The 19,557-nt window shown below is 39.7% G+C and overlaps 2 protein-coding genes across 5 annotated transcripts in view; one reads left to right on the forward strand and one right to left on the reverse strand.

Annotated features, from left to right (window-relative positions):
• Positions 1-10,204, reverse strand: part of tmem178bb (transmembrane protein 178Bb) — a 103,786-nt gene extending 93,582 nt beyond the window's left edge. Inside the window, exons 1-2 of one of the 2 annotated variants that reach the window (XM_026922583.3) lie at positions 9,901-10,204; positions 8,665-9,316 (exon numbers count right to left, since the gene is read on the reverse strand). In XM_026922583.3, coding sequence (XP_026778384.1) covers positions 8,665-9,046 — 382 coding nt within the window. In that variant the 5' untranslated portion in view covers positions 9,047-9,316; positions 9,901-10,204. Of the gene's footprint in view, positions 1-8,664; positions 9,317-9,434; positions 9,878-9,900 lie in introns of those variants that run through there. The other variant, XM_053241684.1, reaches the window with a different exon arrangement.
• Positions 10,205-15,261: 5,057 nt separating this feature from the next.
• On the forward strand, positions 15,262-19,283 carry mrps33 (mitochondrial ribosomal protein S33). 3 transcript variants are annotated; one of them, XM_053241685.1, is made up of 4 exons: positions 15,262-15,442; positions 17,136-17,203; positions 18,667-18,887; positions 18,967-19,283. In XM_053241685.1, exons 2-4 carry the CDS (start codon positions 17,165-17,167, stop codon positions 19,070-19,072), a joined length of 366 nt encoding a protein of 121 aa, XP_053097660.1. In that variant the 5' UTR covers positions 15,262-15,442; positions 17,136-17,164; the 3' UTR covers positions 19,073-19,283. The 3 variants fall into 3 exon arrangements, with proteins under 3 accessions (XP_053097660.1, XP_026778515.1, XP_026778514.1); XM_026922714.3 differs by lacking the exon at positions 17,136-17,203 and having other exon boundaries at positions 15,263-15,442; positions 18,671-18,887; XM_026922713.3 differs by lacking the exon at positions 17,136-17,203 and having other exon boundaries at positions 15,266-15,442.
• Positions 19,284-19,557: the final 274 nt, after the last annotated feature.

A 19,557-nucleotide genomic window follows, 5' to 3' on the forward strand; every position in this document is an offset into this window, starting at 1 on the left:
CATTTCTTCTCTCTCTCCACTTCTTCCTATAATTGCAAAAGTGAGCTGTCCACTTTAACAAATGCGTATCCGGCAGTTCCACAGGTACACATGTGCATTAGTATTTACTGCATTCAGTATCCCCACTCAATCCTCATCCGATATTTGCTGTCCAAGCGACTCCCGCACCTCAAGATGCAGAATTAACCATGCATGGCTGGCTTTGAGGTTTAATCTACAGCAGGTTTCAACAGTTAGGAAGGAAGTAAGCTCAGAACAACTCCAGGTCATGAAACATTGATGGCCATTCACTGGCTTTTGGCCATGTGAAATAACAACATTTAGCACTACTGCCCCAGCCTACGCAGTTCTCTGGGAATCGGATTTACTGATAGCACTGCTTGCTTATGCAATAAGAGCTTGATATGTACTTGGAATAGTTTGCCAATAACAGAAGATAGTTGGAATGTGTTAGTAGTGTAGCACAGGTTTTCGTTTTCTTCAGATGCTCCTAAAAGATTAAGTAATGCAAGTAAAGCATCCCTGCTTCCTGCTTTGTACACAAATTGTAACAGGAGCTTTGCAGCTGGCAAATGTGGGTGGATAGTATTAAAGGAACATGAGCCTCGAATGGATCTTTGAGAGTGACACACACACAAACACACACACACACACACTCTGGTACCATTTGCAAATAACATACAAACATGCCCAGTCATGTATAATTCCAGTCCCTGTATCTTTCCAATTATTTCCTTGTATCCTTCCATGCAGGACACAGGACAACTGCACAAGTCTCAGTGGTGCTGTCATCTTTAAATGTGTCCATTTGCACATTCGGCTTAATTACGAGTGGTGTAAGGGCACATTTTTGCCTCTTCATTTTTGCCACATTTTTGTCTTTGGCAATTTTTTTCCAACAGTTTTTATTCGTTTATTTTACCATAGTGCTGCTGAATTCTCGATTGTTCAGAACAGCCCCTCAGACTGTAGTTTCAGCTGCAAGGCAAATCACAGGTTTATATTAATGCGCTGTTCTAATACTTAATAATTATCATATCTATAGTAAGAACTAATGGACTTGTGTGGTGGATGTTTCAAATAAATGGATTACAAAATGTGTATAATTGTTGATATGGTGAAATTTTCTGTGAGGAGATATTTATTTAGCATTTTTGAAGGAGTCTCCAGTGTCAGTGCTTTGTAACCGTCAAAGGTAAGGCTTTTTCCCACCAGGGGAAAGTCTTCACGATGGAGGGCTTTGTGGTTTCTCTGTAATTTGGCAAGGTGCATTCTGTTACCTCAAGAGAGTACCTCAAGAGAGAAACAAATATGAATAAAAAAGTATTATGTGTCATTCTTTAAGAAATAAAAAAGTAAATGTTGTAAAAGGTATAAAACAGTTTGAAAAGTGCTGTTATTGGAAAAAAAATCAACTTTGGAGTGGAAATAGTAGCTCTGCTTCATCTCGAGATGGATCATACCACCCTGTTGGTGATTATTTTCATATAAAAGCATGCTTAAAATTCTTTACAAAGCCCAAAGTCTGAAACACTAATGCTGACAGAGTGACATTCCACTGTAATCACACAAGCATGCAATTCTTTTTTTAAGGGAGTTTTATTGAAGCGCATGTTTACGAACAGAACCAGCATGGAAACAACTTCTTATTCTGACAACACGTGTAGATGAAGACAACATGGATCAGGGAGGAAAAAACAAGGTTAAGTGTCAATGACAAAACACTTGAATAAGCAAACTCACGGCACGTGCCTTTGTGAGGAAGAGTAGCATCCTCACCAAGGTACTCTGTAATAATGATGGAAAGATTTGAAACATTCTGCAAGCTGTGGCTTGGGTTGACAGTGTCACAAGTTGCTGCAAAAACATAATTCAACAGTGTGGTGATTAATCTATTTCTATGTCTAGCTATTTCAATAAAAATAGATTAAATACCAGGGAAAAAGCATTGATACAAAATTCCTTCTTTTGGGTTATGATTTAAAAAGACCCAGCAATACAGAAATATGGGGAAGATCAGATGAATGAGGTCGAATTCTGTGTAGTGACACAACTGTTACTGATAGACTGAGTGAATCTACAGTCTGGGCTAGAAAGAAATCAGTCCCAGCCTCGCTTCTTCATCCAATTCTGCGTATTTTTCTTAGAGCCATTGGTGATGCTGTTGCTTTTGGTTCCACAAAAATTCTAAATAAATCCAAAGTCTTCTTTAAGACCAGCAAATAATCTGATGTGGCCAAAATGAAACCCTGAAAAATGAAACCCTACATTGATGTTAGGGTTATAAATGATAAATGATAAATCTAAATGATATAAATGATTTTTATATTTTAATGGCGGCAATGGCTTCGCCCTGCTAGCCCATTTATACCAGCCACCCATTCTCACAAGGAATATTATTTCCACTATAAGAGTTCCTAATGGTATTTTCCAAAGGAAATTGCTTGTACTCTGGAGAGGCAAGTAGTACAGTTCTATCTGATTAATGTCATCACCTATGTCTCATTAGAGCTTCGGTGACAAACAAAAAGGCCAGAGCATCCTCCTTTCACAGTGTCGAATTTAGACACCCAGTAGACAGGAATATCCCCATGGAGCTGGAGGGTAATCCTATCCTCATCTCATCTAATTACTACCCCCACCTCCTTCTCTCTGTCTCTCTCTCATTAGGTTAGAGGACAGGCGATGTGGTTTAGGTACGGGCCAAGCGTCTCTCACTGGCTCTTCGACTCAGTGATTGCACTCTAAGGCCTAAACATCTTCATCATTTCCTGATGGGTTTCCTGTAGAGAGCTGAGGAACAGATGGTGGATGATGAAAAAGGATTCACTTTCCTTGAGTGATCTCTCTCTCTCTCTTCTCTTTTTTATACTGTTTGCTTTACCTGTAATCTCCTGATGCCTCTGTCTCATGAATCATTTCCCTTTACTTTTTCTTCTTTTCCCCAATTCTCCACCAATATCTCCTAATCTTGAGGTTGTATACCTAGAGTAACTTAAGGTTAACAAAGGTCTTAAAGCAGATTTTGGATTTATTTTGGGATATTACAAGTAGATAAACTAAGCACACATTGACTTATCAAATTTGTCCACATTGTCCACAAATTGCACAAAAGGACAGATGACAGAGTGACAGAGACATATATATATATATATATATATATATATATATATATATATATATATATATATATATATATATATATATATATATATATATGTGTGTGTGTGTGTGTGTGTGTGTGGGTGTGTGTGTGGATATGTATATATAAAACTCCAGTTTTCTGAACATGAACCATCACGGCTTCTGTATCAGATCCTCTGTTGCAGTCAGTCACATGAATTTATGCAACTTATTTAGCTGAAGGCAGTTCATCAAGAACAATTTTTCAGACTTACATAGATTTACCCTCTTTGGTCTAATTAGTGATGACATGGCTTGTTAAAAAAATTAAAGCAAAAGTCTTTGACAAAAACAGAATGTTTAATGATGTTTGGACAGAGAAGTACGTGTGTATTCTCTCAATATCAAATTTAACACAGTCTCATCTGGGGCTCACGTGGAGCGCAACAGAAAAGCGTTCGCCCTATCGCGTGCTTGAATTCCAGCAATCAAGAGAGCAAAATTGGCGGTGCTCTGGATGGGAGGGATGGCATTACATGTTCCCATATCAGTCACATTCACACTAATTTATACCAATTTATTGTGGGCGTCATGTATGCAGAAGAGGGCTATTTCTTCCGAGTCTTCACCTGTCTCAGAGGAAGAACGTGCTATCTAGGTTGGTAGCTATCTTGGAGAGAGGTAGCTAGTGATGGAAGAAAATGACATAAAAATTCAAAAAACAAAAAACAGATTTCACATTTGTTCAGAGTCTGTGGAACTAGTCAAAAACAGGGAAGCGTCACTACAAAACATAATTTATAGCCTTAACATAATCTTATTTATAACCATTTACTGTCTTATTTATAGCTATTTACAGTCTTATAATAACTGTAAGGATTAAAACAGCTAGCTGTTGCCACCATTCAGTCATGTTAATTGCTTATCCAGACCCTTTATGCATTTATGTAGCTGGACCTTCACATATTTTTAGTTGAACACCCCTGCTATAGTCCATGTTCTTTAATATGTTCTTAACAATTCCTTAAAATTCATAGCAAAATCTTGCTTCCACAAGGGACAAGATCAAGAACCACAGAAGAGATTTAGTAAGAGATTTTTAAGGCTGTTAGACCATGTTTTATCTTATTTCCTAGACACCTACATCTGCTTCTTCAAACAATTACATCTGCCTTTTAATCTACCAATTTTAGGAATGAATACAAAGTAATAGTTAATGTCCTATCCTTGTACAGTGAAAAAAAACAAACCTCATTTTCAAGCACTCTCCTTTTCCCTTTCACCCCCTTCCTCTTTCTCTCGCTCTTATTCTCTCTCATGGGAATCTAATGTGTTTGTAAGAACAAAATGAATTTCCTCTGGGACTAAAAAGTGGAGGAGGGGTGACAAAGTCAGCAGATTTCATGCAAAGATATGCTGTGGGTCAGGATAATAATGAAGAATAGAATTCAGCCATTGACCCACTCACACACACACACACACATTTTAAATAGTCATCCATTTTCAAATGGCAAATCTGACAGAAATTTAACTCTCTAACACACAATCACAAGACAGTGAATGGTCACTCCATACTGTGCTTTTCAATCGACACACACTGTACTATGACCATATCTAGGATGGTTTCTGAATCACACTGCCAAAGTGGCCTTGTGAGAAAGACAACAAGCCTTTGCTGATCAGACAAAACACTGAAAGCTTGTGCTGCACACAGGTTTGTAACATTCACAACTCACAAAGACGCCTCTTCATCAAATACTGAGTTACATAAGAGGGCACATACGCGCTTGTAAAAGCTTGCATGTGCATGTTGCACAGAGGCCATTTTGTGCTGTCACATGCAGATTCACCTTGGCAGAGAGAGCTGGAAGCTTTAAGGCTCCTTACAACTCCAGCCTGAAAGACATTAAAAAATGTTTATGCTGAAATATTTATGATGTGTTTAGTGAGGCTGGCTCTAATTTGTTGCTTGGTGTTGTACTTTTATTACTTCAACAAGAAGACAGAGGTTGTGCCGCGCTGACATCGCAGGAGGACACAGTGAAGTTTAATAGGAGAAAAATGTCAAAGATCTTACACACAAGTGATAACCATCATGTTTCTTTGTTACCTCCTAAATACAAAAGAGCAAGAGCTTCTGTTCTCACTCACCATTTTCCAGTGACATTCAGTACCATGTTAATGAAAAATCCAATGTAGAAACAGTTGAGACGTTGGTGCAAGCGTTGGACTCAAAGTTGCAGAACGCGACACAGCTATATGACAGCTGCCCTGAGTTTCAACAGAGACTCGGCTAGGTATTGATCTACGAGATGACAAGCGTGATGGCACTGATGGCAGTATTAGTGTGAAAATTGTTTGAAAAAGTTTTGGAAGTTGATCTGTTTGAGCAGAGTGTGCACATAATGAGGTGAGGCAGCAGGACAGACTAAAAGACTAAAGCTCTGCTGCATCACTCCCTTTATGTAGAGATGAAGCAAGGGCCAGTCGAATGGCATTGTGGGTGATGTAGGACACCATTAACCAATGTGAAAATAGACAAACACGTCAATTATTAAAAAAGAATTTAAACTAAGAATTCAACTCAGAATTTCATTACAAAATAAATCTCAGACATCATTAAAGATCATGTGTTGATTATAAAGGTTAATTGCAAGTAGGTCAGGGATTTTTCGTTTAATATCAGCAGACAAATAACAAATTAGCCATCTCTCATCTCCAGGATATAAAGATGGTTGTCTCATCTTATCTGTTATATTTTCTCTGTTTTGCAGAGTCAAAAAATGGGTTTGGCTCACTGTAAGTGCTGTCCTCATTATTGTTCAAGAGTCAGTGGCTTTTTACATAAACCATCTAAAGTAAAGCTTTTCCCTTCACGAAAAAGCCCTTACAGGAAAAAATACTGTGTTTGAGTTGTCTCTACATATTAGCAGAAATTAAATTAGCCCACATGCTGAACATCACCAATTATATTCAGCATCACTGATCGAACATAACTCATTTACCTAAACCCAAATGCAATGGCAGTGATTCGTTTCTGATATATTCACTGCCACTTAAAGGTTTCCCTTTCCTAAGGAAAGCTTTTATGCAACATAATAATTTCATTTCCCTTGGTGAGGGAAACCCAATGGCTGAAAAAGTGTCTCAGAGAAAATCAAATTTACACAAATTTACATCTGATGCTGTCCATCAGCTACGTCAAGGATGGTGTACAAATGTAGTTATTTTTTCTTGTTCAAAAAAAAAACCTTTGATATTTAGTAAAACAACATTGGCAAAGTAAACAATTTTATACAATAGCTAAATATGTCAGTGATTAGGGGTTAAAAATGGCTGCCATTACATCATCATACATCCTGCTTTTTCAAAGACCACACAGTGTAATAAAATTACCTAACAACTGGACGAATATGAGGCAAGGGTTTCATGATTTCAGCATTCTAATGAGACTAACTGGTGGGCATAAGATTACCTGATAGCTGTAATAGCCTCATACAGTGGATATAAAAGTCTACACACCCCTGATAAAATTGCAGGTTTTTGTGAAGTAAAAAAAAATGAAACCAAGATAAATCATGACAGATATTTTCCCACATTTAATGTGATGTAGCAACCAACAAAATTCACGTGAAAAAGTAAACAGAAACATTTTACGGGGAAAAAAACATACAATAACCTGGCTGCACAAGTGTGCACACTCCTTAACTTTATTAAAGCACCTTTTTGCTTGTAACACAGCACTCAGTGTTTTTGGGCAAGAGTCTACCAACTTGGCACTTCTTGATTTTTCTATTTTTTACAACTCTTCCTTGCAGAAATGCTCCAGATCTGTCGAATTGTGAGGTGGATCTGCTGTGCACAGCCCTCTTCAAGTCAATCCAGAGACTGTTGATAGGATTTTTAGATCTGGGCTCTGAGTGGGCCAGTCCAAAATGCTTATTTTCTTCTTCAGAAGCCATTCCTTTTGTGGACTTGGATTTGTGCTTTGGGTTGTTATCGTGCTGGAAGGTGAAATTTTTCTTCATCTTCAGCTGTCTAACAGAGGCATTGCAGGTTTTGTACCAAAATAGCTTGATATTTGGAGTTACACATGATTCCCTCTATCTTGACTAGAGCCCCAGTTCCTTCTGAAGAGAAGCAGCCCCACAGAATGATGCTGCCACCACCATGCTTCAGCATGGGTATGGTGTTCTTTGGGTGATGAGCTGTCTTGTTTTGCACCAAACATCTTTTAGAATTACACCCCAAAAGTTCTACCTTGGACTCATCAGACCATAACACACATGGTTTGGGGTGATTTAGTTGAGCTTGGATGTTTTTTGTGAGAAAGAGCTTCTGTCTAGCCGCCTACCCCACAGCCCAGACATGTGAAGAATATGAGAGATTCTAATCAGTACTTGTCAGATATTCCTGCAGCTCCATTAATGTTGCTGTAGGTCTCTTGGCCGCCTCCCTGGTAAGCTCTTGTCTTGTCCTTTTATACATTTTGGAGGAACGTCCTGTTCTTGGTGATGTCACTGTGATGCTGCATTTTCTCCACTCGTTGATGATGGCCTTCACAGTGTTCCATGGTACATCTAATGCTTTTGAAATTCTTTTATACCCCTCTACTTATCTATATCTTTCCACAGTGGGACCCTGTACAGGCTTTGTAAGCTCTTTGTGGACTATGGCTTCATCAGTCAAATGAAACCAAGAAGGTGTGAAGAAAATCGTACAGAAACAGCTGGTCTTTATTTGGGGTTAATCAGAATAATTTCATTGATGACAGCTGTATGATAATTACTTTTGAACATGAGATTGAATGTGATTGATTCATTCTGAACACAGACACATCCCCAATTATGAAAGGGTGTGCACACTTATGCAACCAGGTTGTTGTAGGTTTTCTCTTTTATTCATAAAACCTTGTTTGTTTTTCATTTGAATTTTGTTGGGTGGTGTATCACATTAAAGGTGGAAAAAATCTGACTTCATTTATCATGGTTTCATTTTTTTACATCACAAAACCCTGTAAATTTAATTAGGGCCGTGTACAACTTTTTAAAATAAAAATAAAGAATCATAAATTGGGAACTAAGATAGGTGGTCAGTTTCCCTTATTGTGAAATTGTTATAAAGTGACGTGCAGTATTTTGTGCAGGATTGTTTAGGCTGCGTTTGAATGACGCGTTGCAGCGAAAACAGCAACAGAAACGCACACATCTGGAGGGACCACATCTGGAGCTCGTCACAAGAATGGATCAGAGCGCACAAAACATATAGCGACTGAACCATGGATTCGTGCATAATGCAGCCTTGTGAGAAAGCAGAGCTGATTAACAGGTGACAGACTGCGCCCTTGGTGATGTGCAGGATAAAGGCAGTAAAACTTCAGTGTTTGCATGGGATTTTGCATGTAAAACTGAAACACTCACTGGCACGTGATGCTTACACAACCGACAGGTCAGTGTTCACTGGTGCGCGACAACATTTTCCCCAGAAAGCAGTAATAATCCCAGCCCTTGTGTTTAGCTCTCACACACATCAAGCCCTTACCTTTGCGAATGAGGTCCTCGATGTCCTGGTCGAACCCGAGGCGGTGGCATTTGCTCCACAGGCCCATGTTGGTGGAGTTGTACTGGCGGCTGCACTCGTCAGCGGCGCTCATGGCGAAAAGCTGCCGTCGGTTGCGCGTCACGAGCAGCTTGCCTTCCCAGCGGTCGAGGCGCGAGCGGCTGGCGCGCAGCGGCAGGCTGTTGTTGGGGATGTAGATGAAACCCGGGTCCTTGCGGCGGCTCGAGAAGCTTCGGCACCGCTCGCGATAGCGCCTGGCGTCCGTCTCGTACCAGTGGTCGGAGCACACGGCCACGGCCAGCATGCCTAGCGCGCACAGGGACAGAGAGAGACCGGCGTAGAGCAGCAGCTTGCCGGCGGCCATGCTCCTCTCAGCTTCGTCGCGCGCTCTCTCAGCCGCCTTCAGCACCACGAACAGCTTCGGTTGGCGTGCGCGCGCGAATCCCCGTGCTCAGCTGTGTGCATCACCTCGCGACACACAAGGCAACGCAATCAGACCTCGAGAAACGCCGGGACGTGAGAAATATCCGTCCGTGCACCGGAATTCGCTTTTATGTTTATCTTGTATGGAAGAAAAGACGCCTATAACCGGACCATCCGTAAACGGGGTGGTGGGGGAGGGGACATCCAGTACCTTTAAAAAAAAAAAAAACAATTATAATACAACTGTAAACCATGCACGAGAACCTTCCATGCACTATTCCAACCCATAGGCGACAACAAAGCAAACAAACAACGTGATGTAGCCTGACCTATATCCCATTTATCATTTCATTCATTTCCTTCTTTATCATTTCATTCTAAATGATGCTGCACTAAATAAAGAGGAGCATAATCGCGATGGCCAGAGAGGATGCCAAACAAGGTCCAGAGCGAATGAATGAAATGCTGATGTGTGTATCCAGCACAAGCCTTCGCCTTCTCTCAGACATCGCATCCACTCAACAGTAAGAGCAAACAGGGTCCGAGCTGGAGGCACTTCATTTCTCACCTTTTGCTCGTGCAGTCTATAAAGCTGAACTAGTACAGTGAGGAATTCTGCAGAAATTCATTGCAATTCTGTAAATAGCCCGAACAGATTTGCATTCATGGAATCTTAACTGAACGAAAGGCTGTAGGAATAGTAAAAGTATTCCTGAGCACAGAGCAGTGCTGCTGTCCACACAAAGCATCCACAGGCCTTCATTTCTTATTAATCACTCAGTCGCTCCTACTCACCGTCAGATAATAATGATGCTGAAGCTGTACAGTCCTAAATCCAGGCCATGGAGCTAAATCCCTCTCGGTCTGTGGCCACTTCTGGACGGAACATAGCCTATATTCTTCACCTGTTATCCAAAGCCACCTGGAGAAAGTGCGAGAAATAAGGATGCCAGTATTTACTTGGATGGTGCAGATTCGGTTAATGTGGCCTCAGCGTTCTCGGTGCGCGTCTCTGTCTCCAAATCCAGCGGTGATGTCATGCTGCCAGCCGGAGACGCTCATTGTTTATTAAAGCACCTTCTTAAAGGCGCAGCGCCACCTGCAGAGGCTTGAGTCAGCGATATGACGTCATGCGGGAGAACTTCCCGTCTCTGCGACTTGGAAGTGGTCACATGGCATTATAATGAACAACCCCGTAGTCTTACTGCACTCCTGCTTGTCATTAGGTTCTAGCGGAAACATCTTGTAGCAGCTAAGAGTGAAAACAGCTTACTTTCATAAATAAGGCCAGGAACCTCAAAGCTTATTAAAAAAAAACTTTACTCAGCTTTACTCATAAGAACAAAAGTCAGTGGTGCCTTCTCCATATGTATCAGCAGTGACCACTGTTTACAATCGCGGTGAGCAGAAAAGCATCTGGAATCTTCCCGGTTGGCGTGCGCGTGTGAATCCCCGTGCTCAACACAATCTGACCTTGAGAAATGCCAGGACGTGATAAATATCCACCTGTGCAATTCGCTTTTTTGTTTATCTCGTATGGAGGAAAAGAAGGCTATAACCAGACCATCTGTAAACAGGGTGATGGTGAAGGAGACCAGATCCAGTACCTTTGACAAGAACCTTCCATGCACTATTCCAGCCCACAGGCGACACCAAAGCAAACAAATAACAAAGTCAGTGGTGGCTTCTCCATGTTTATCAGCTGTGTAACAAATGTTCATCTTCATGAAGTCAGCTATTCTACCTCTATCTGTTCTCTGTATCTTTATCTATTCACAAATCTCTTAACTAATTAAAAAAAGTTTCTACTTGACAGATACAGTATAAGCCGATGTTCCATTGATTTGCTCACCTTTCCAGATGCTCCATAAAGTTGTTATAGCACCATGTGGTCCCTATGCAGAACTGCAACAAGCACTAATAGAGCTCCACTGGGGCGGGAATCATGCTGCCCCATGCTTACTGTCTATAAATGTTTTCAGTGGAGGACAGTTATAGAGAGGGTTGCCAAATTGGTCTAATTTAAAAATATTCCATGACCACAAAGATCTTACTTTATAGCAATTAACTGAAATCAAATCTAATTTCCACAAACAAATGCAAAGTATAGGTGCAGAGAGCAAATCTGTGATGTATAAAACCATTCTTGCGTGGATTGGGAGAGGGAAAGAGAGATTATGGAGTACATAATGTCAGTGCATCAGAAAAGTGTGTGCACCACAGTGACCTTGTTTCCCACGCAATGGCTGAGAAAAAGAATTTTTGGGATAGTTTCAGGTTTTTTGAGAAGAAGTTGAGCTGGAGATTTTGCTGAAACCTGGCAAACTCACCTGCTGTGTTGAACACAGTTAAACAAAGGTACATCTGAAAGCCCTGGAAACGAGCTTCTAGTCCGTATATCGGATCCTGGACACATGAATCCATCTTGCCAGCTTTTTTTTCTTTAACATCATAGCCATTTTGTTGTTGATGTGATATCAGTAAGCTTAAGACCAGAGATACCAGAGCTCAAAAGACAAACTGAGTCACAAGTCAGAATGCTTGAGAAGATTTCAGAAACATCCAGTGAGAGATTGTTTTTATTTATTTAATTTTATATTTTCAGTGCAGCATTTGCCATATCCATCAGTAACACCACGAGGCAATAAACGTAGTTGTTTCATGCTTGGCTGGCTTTGTCCAATGTACAGCCAGTTTATTGGAACATATGTTTATTGGAAAGTGTGATATGATAGAGCTAAACCGATCCATTGGCCTAATGTGTCTGTTATAGAAACCATTGTACTGTCCACAGGGTACGTTACTGAATATTTTATGAGAGTAGTAGCCATCTGTCAGATACTGAAATAGTGAGTCAGTGAACCAACAGAGTGGATGTTTTTAGATAAGGTCCTTCTTTATCCTACAAGCCTGTAGCATGTTCTCTTCATATCGTCATAACTGAAAACAATTAAACTATGATCTTTTGTAATTGTGCCACTGGCCACTTTAATAGGAACACCTGCAAACCTGCTCATTTGTGCAATTATCCAGTCAGCCAATCATGTGGCAGCATCACAATGCATAACATACTCATGTAGGTCAAGAGCTCCAGTTAATGATCACATCAAACATCAGAATGGATGAGAAATGTGATCTCAGTGACATTGACTGTGGCATTGTGTCTACCTCTGAAACTGCTGCTCTCCTGGTCTTATTTCAATCTTCAACTGTCCAGTTTCAGTAACCTTCAGTAGCCTCAGATTCCTGTTCTTGGCTGACAGGAGTCGAACCTGACGTGGTCTTCTGCATTTGTAGCCCGTCCACCTCAAAGTTCAACCTGTTGTGCATTCTGAGATACTTTTCTGCTCACCATGATTGTAAAGAGTGGTTATTTGAGTTAGCATAGACTTCCTGTCATCTTGTACCAGCTTGAGAATTCTCCCGTGATCAATAACTGAAGCTCTTGACCTGTATCTGCATGATTTCATGCTCTGCGGTGCTGTCACATGATTGGCTGATTGGATAATTGCATGAATAACCAGGGGTACAGGTGTTCCTATGCTGCTGAGTTGCTTACTTAAAATGATTTAATCTAATTTCACATCTGATTTGAAATGTGAGGACAGTCATATCTCCAGCATTTTAAGCAATCTTGACATTGCTAAAACTGACTAATTTTCTTTAGCCTTTTATTTTGGTTATATTAACACTATTGGTTAACAGTAGAGGCTGGGTTTTTACAGGTGTAGAAGCCTCAGGGTGGACAGTAGTGTGAGTGAGGGCTGGAAGGTCGAGACTGAAACACAAAAGAATGCAGAAATTATTCATTATTCTATTAACCTTTAAATAACTTTTGCAAAATGTAGCTCCATAATTATTTAGATTACATACAGTTACTAAACATTAATTCTGAGTTGAACTTCTTTCAAATTCTATTTTCACATTAGTTAACAGTTTGCTACACTATCCACAATGCCATGTTGTCTTGTAGACCGCTAACTAGCCGAGCTGATTCTCTGCTGTAACTCTGATTCTAGTGCAACTGTCTTACAGGTGCTTTGCCTTCTGGGATTTTGAGTATGATGTTTGTTATGTCCACCATGTTGGATTTGTCATTAGTATGATGTTGAACATTGCTGGAAAATGGTGAGTGAGAAAAGAAGCTCTTGCTCTTTTGGTTTAAGGAGCTAACAGCAAAATGTTTAAAACCAGTGAAATGTTTGCTCCTATTAACACATCACAACAATTCCAGTATAAACATATTTAATGTGTTTCATGGTGGACTTTTCCTTTAAACAAAAATCCCACCAGTGAATAAAGGCCCATGTGCAGTGTTGATTAGTGACTTGCTGGATGTAATTAAACTCTTTTGGCTAAATGAATGTTGTCATGTATTTGTCCTCTCACAGAACAAGGAGCCAACTGAAGCTGATTTTAAAGCAGTGTTTATTTACTGCTTATATTCTCTCTTTGCTGTTTCACCTCCAGGAGATTCGGAGAAAAAAACTTCTGCATCAGAATGACACAGCATCTACTGTGTCTGGAAAAAATAAAATCCGTTTCTTTTTTCCCCACAGCACTTGGCAAAGCAGTCATAGATTTAATGTGGCATTATAATAATCTCTGCCCTGAGGGTCCAGATAAAAGTAGGTCTAATAGCTTTCCCTGCTCATATTTCCACACTTTAAAACTGAATTTTAACTATGCAACTGTAATTTTCTCTACGATGGTATAAATGGCATCTTGACAGCTGAATTTTAATGATTTTTTTTCTCTGTAGAACTTTAGGATGCCAGACAATGTAATCAGAAAATGCAGTAGATACAACCAGAGCAATTTGTCTTGCGCTGTGTGAAAGTGCCTTATCTTGAACGCAGGCTTTTTTTTTTTTTCATTTTGTTGTCCCCAGAATTGTGTTAATAGATACATTCACTGTGAGAGAAGGAAAAACGTGATGCTCATACCAATGCGGAGAGCCATCTATCAAAATATTTATATAATGCCAATCTTGTTCCCATGAACAGATCCCCATCTAGTGGACAAATCCATGCATGGCAAGTGGGTCATATCAGCACTCAGTATCAGGCATTCAGAGTCAAGCCCTGAAGCTGGCACACCTGCTGGATAAAACAAATAAGATAAAGACTTGACTTATCTAGCAACAAGATCTTTAGTATGTTAGGTTTCACAGATCATCCAGTAACAAAAATGTGTCAAATAGTGCATGCTTAATAATATAATATAATATAATATTAATAGAGGAAAAAAGAAGATAATTGTATCTGCTCAGTAATTTGTAGTTGCTTTTCTAAATGTGATATAACTTTTATAACTTATATTACAACAACATGTATGTTTACTCACTTAATATATATGTGTATTTTTTTTCTGGTTACTTTGCTTTGTATTTCTGAATGCTGTCATGTTGCAGGATGGACTCACATTACATTTTAAACTTCTTGCAGTTCTCATTGTGTGAAGGAAGGAAGGATACAGTGTATCTTAAAAAAATAGTGAATATTGTGATATTGCAACTAATAAGAACAAATAATATTTTTCCTCCCTGGCACCTGTGTGAGGAAAGATGTTTCGACAGAACATGCTAATATTAAAGTTTGGTGTGTTAATATTTGATAGTTTTTTTTTCACTGAGGGAAAAGCCATGTTAGCTGTTTTTCAAAGCGGAACCATTTTAAAGCCTGTTTGGTGAGTTCAACACGGAGCCAATACAAAGACGCGCACTATGTGTCTTGGTATCGTTGCTACATGTTTGAAAACTAGACACATTTAGCACTAATGTGAGAGCTAGGACATTAATACGACACAAACACGCTAATTTTCAGCTTGATGTTCAGGAAACATCCACAAAGTTGTTTAAATTCACCCAAAACACCGACACTGTTTATTTTTGACAAGATGTTGGCGGAAGCTGAAAGTAGCTCATCTTTTTATATTACGATTTGATATCGTTGACCCAAAACGTCATACTTAGAAATATAGTCGCAAACATTTTAAATAGCTGATAATTATCAGCATTAGTTATGTATAAGTCATATAAAATTAAAATGACACATTATTAAAAAGCTAAAGATGCGGAAGTGACAAGCGCCTCGTAAACAGTAGAAGGTGCTCTTGACCAATCAGATGCCGTCGCTAGCGCATGCGCAGTTTACACAATCCCCTTTCACACGGGAGATGCTTATAGCCTAGCATTACGTTAAAGGTTAGCTCCTTAGCACGTAGTAAGTTTGTTTAAGCGAATGTAGTCACACAGTGCTATGTCTCCATTATAAACTTTTATCATCCGTTGTTTGGATTTTATCTCGGAGTAAGCTGTTCCGGGGTTTATTGAACGGTAAGCCAAGTGTCGCGTGAATGACCCTCAGACCTTGTGTCAGCTCTTAACGGTTAAATCCTGAATGGCTCCGGATTGGACACATAGTGCGCGAGGCGCAGCGCAGTAGCCGTTCATTTATGCCCTAAGTAGGGCGCTAGTGTAGGGAGTGAAGGGGTGTTTGGAATTCAGCCTATATCATGATAGAATCCTGCGGATGAGAATTGGCCCTTTGCTGAGCTTGTGGTTAGATATTATCATGGTTTTATAGATTTCCTTACATCAGTTTTATTTAATTTATACTGCTTTTACTGTTTGTAATATTTTTTTTAAAAGTTGAGACTATTTAAATTATGAAAAACGCTATAAAAATCAAGTGGACTTTCCTCTGCCATGTTAAGCTTAAAGTGGCCCTGAAATCAGTGCTGTGTTTCAGAGCTTTCTGTCTTTCTCCCTGAGTGTTATGGCACTAATATGACAGCATATTACCAAATACTCACACATGTTGCAGTTTCGGAGATACTCTTGTTTTAATTTTACAGTTCATCACATGATGACTCATCCTGTACCAGTCTTGTGTTTGTCCAATGACATGCTTTCTATTTATAAATCCCGCCCCCAGGGGTGTGTCTTGTGCTACACGCTGCGTTCACGCCGTGTCGGAATTACCACATTACATAATTACAACATTAAATCACACTTTTATGCTATTGCTAAATATTGAAAAACACAGAAAGCGCATCAGGTAACGGTAACGTTGTTTATTAATAACGCACAATAAAGAGCATACCTTCAGATTTAATGACACAAACACAGCGTAATCTGACTAATCATTAGACAAAACCACAGTACAACAAGTAACAGTGTGCAAGTCTTTTGTTTATTTTCAGATTAATCTTGCATTATTAAGACATTAATAATAGACGATTATACGAATTATTACACAGAAATATTAAGAGATAACTACTAAACTACTTTTACTGCTGAAGCCGCTGCCATTTTGAGTGTTTCTGCATGACGCTGCAGCGGGAGTCGGAGCTCTCAGAAAATTCCTAGTTTACAAGTTGTAATTGCGAGTTCTACGAGGACGTGAAAGCTTTTTACAAGTCTAATTCTTGTAATTATGGTAATTATGACATGGCATGAATGCAGCTACAGTAGCAGCTCGTTAGTAGCAAAAAAAAGGTCCATCTGGGCTTCTTTATCAGTAAAAAAAAAAAAAAGTAATATCATTTTGCATTTGAAACCAAACGCTTACATACATCTAGACTAAAGATATTCTCTCTCAGTTTTCACAACTCCACAAATTTCCATTGCTTTGGTAAGTTAAATAAATCTCTCTCTAATCAACTGTTTTAAAATGACCTCTGATGTGAACAAACTAAAGGTTTTAATTAGCTTACCAAAGCAATGTAAAGATTCCAGCAATTGACTTTTAGAAGCTTCTGATTGGATAATTGTCATAATTAAGAGTGCCTCTTGTGGCTGTAGAAGGTCTTTAGAGCTTTCTTTAGAGCAAAGTCCTCAGAAAAAAGGTGAATATCCACAAGCCCAGTTCCTCCTTAGGAGCATTTTACAAACATCTGGAGTTACCATAAGCATCTGTATGAACAATTGCATGCAAATATAAAAATCTTGGGACCACACAGAGACTGCATTGTTCAGGAACGAGGCACAAACTAACTCCCACTGATGAACATACTTTGTTCTGAAGGGATCAACTGAACCCCAAGACAACAACAAATGGAACAGGTCAAGGAGTTGGAGGCATCAGGTACCGAAGTATGTAAATCCACCATTAAGAGTCCTACATCAACATGGCCTGAAAAGCTGTCGTGCAGGGAAGCCCCTACTCCAAGACTGGCATAAAAACGCCAGACTGAAGTTTGCATGTGATCACTAAACCTTTGAAAGGGTGTTCTCTAGTCAGATGAAACAAAAATTTAACTGTTTGGGCGTAATATGCAGCGATATGCATGGAGGAAACAGGAAAAACACCATCCCAACTGTGAAGCATGGGGGTGGCAGCATCATGCTGTGGCAGTGTTTCACTGGAGAAGAGACTGGCACATTTCAGAAAATAGATAGCATAATGAGGAAGGAGGGTTTTCTAGAAATGCTGAAGCAGAACCTCAAGACAACAACCAGAAAGTTAAAACTTGTTCACAACTGGGTTTTCCAGCAGGACAGTGATCCTAAGCATACCCCCAAAGTTGTAATAAAATGGCTTAAGTGAAAGTATTGGAGTGAAAATCACAAAGCCCTGACCCGAATCCCGTAGGAAACTTGTGGACTGAACAGAAAAAGTGTGTCTGAGTGACTGAGTTAATCCTGACTGAGTTACACCAGTTCTGTCAGGAGGAAAGAGCAAAAAAGTATTGTGAGAACCTTGTGCAAGGCTACTCCAAGTGTTTTATTCAAGTTCAAGCATGTAAAAGGCAATGTCACCTAATACAAACAAAGTGTATGTAAACTTTTGAACCACTGAGAATCTGATATAGTTAATAAAAACTGAAATAAATCTCTCTTAGCTATTATTTTGAAATTATCTCTAAAATAAAGTAGAAACCCTAACTGACTTAACACAAGAAATATATGATAACATGAAATGTGTGCAGAGTTTGAATGTCTTTAGCTTAGGTGGATGTAAACCTTTGTCCTCAACTGTTTACACTATTCAGATGTGTCTGATGCCTCCTGGTAATGACTCTGCGTCTCTCTGTCTCCACTGGCACCACTGACAGTCGACCTCGTTTAAAACACGTATAGCATGTTTAACTCCAAAAAGACAGAATCTAAGATATTGTCCTTGTTCTAGTCAACAGGTGAGGGTGAAGGCAGCAGGGAGAAATTGTCCATGTTGAAAACAGCCTCTCGCTAGACTATTCACTTTTCTCCATGTTTAGCTAGCTTACTAAGGTACTGTCAAGTGTGTTCAGATTCAGAGTGTGTGTAGTGTAATCTCAGGTGCTATTGGCTGTTGTGTAAATCAGCTGTTTCAACTGTGACTCTGACTTCCTGTTTTTAAATGGAAATAGGTAAACATGCAGAAACAAATCATGACTTTTAAGCCATTTTATGGAAACTTGACGAGTAATAACAGCACAAAGAATGACAGGAGTGTCCATCAGTTTGTCTCTTCAGTGATGATCTTTTAAGAGAGCTCTTTTATGCATTTTGTTTTTAAGCTTGAAATGACCCTAACTGTAAGTGTGCAAAACTAACACAACATGTCTTCCTTTTAGATAGTCATGGCGAATTTGTCCAATTATGCCGTACGCATGGCTCGCCTCAGCGCCCGCATCTTTGGTGACGTGGTGCGGCCTACAGACTCCAAATCCATGAAAGTGGTGCAGCTGTTCAAAGAGCCTCCTATGGCACAGAAGAAAGAGGTGTATGACTGGTACCCTCAGCACAAGATCTACTATTCCCTGACCCAGAAACTCCGGTACATGGGCCTCTTCAGGTAGGTTGTGTTCTCTAAACACCCTTCGCTGGTGTATGTGACAGTGCATTCATATGCACATGCTTTTTATCGCCTGCAGAGATGAGCACCAGGACTTCAAGGAAGAGATGCGGCGTCTCAGGAAGCTGCGCGGAAAAGGAAAGCCCAAAAAAGGAGAAGGAAAGAGAGCCATGAAGAAAAAGTAGGCAAGAAGATGCTGCATTTAAGGGCCACTTTTTCAGGAGTCTTGAATTCCTGCATATCTCAGAGGACGTTCATGTGTTTGGATGCAGTGACTGTCCCATTCTGCTGCTACAGAGAATGCAGAGATGTGAATCCTCGGCCGACAGTGGAGAAAATTCACGTCTTGAGTGTTACTCATTTTTTTCTGGATTAAAATATTCACTTTGATATAAATCAGTCTTGAATGGTTCATTACATCCATTTCCTCAGTTTCACTCACATTTATTACAGCAATGCCGAAGTTGTGTCAGTTACAGGTTGCCAGGTTGAGTATATTCCCTCTCACAAATTGGCTATTTTTAGTATTGTTATTAAAAGATATGGTCTAAATATTTGTTCATCTTTAGTAAGCGCTTCCTTGTCAGGGTTGCAGTGGATCTTGTAAGAAAAAAAAATGATGAGGACGTCAAAGATCTCAATGAAGAATAACTTTATTGCAGCGTAGCAG

This window comes from Pangasianodon hypophthalmus, chromosome 18 (genome assembly GCF_027358585.1).
Source record: "Pangasianodon hypophthalmus isolate fPanHyp1 chromosome 18, fPanHyp1.pri, whole genome shotgun sequence".
Classification (NCBI taxonomy): Eukaryota; Metazoa; Chordata; class Actinopteri; order Siluriformes; family Pangasiidae; genus Pangasianodon; species Pangasianodon hypophthalmus.

Coding starts and splice junctions, on each gene's coding strand:
- mrps33 (XM_053241685.1), top strand. CDS start 17,165: ATGGAACAGGTCAAGGAGTTGGAGGCATCAGGTACCGAA. Junction 17,204..18,666: donor TGGAGGCATCAGGTACCGAA/GTATGTAAATCC, acceptor TCTTCCTTTTAG/ATAGTCATGGCGAATTTGTC. Junction 18,888..18,966: donor CGGTACATGGGCCTCTTCAG/GTAGGTTGTGTT, acceptor TATCGCCTGCAG/AGATGAGCACCAGGACTTCA.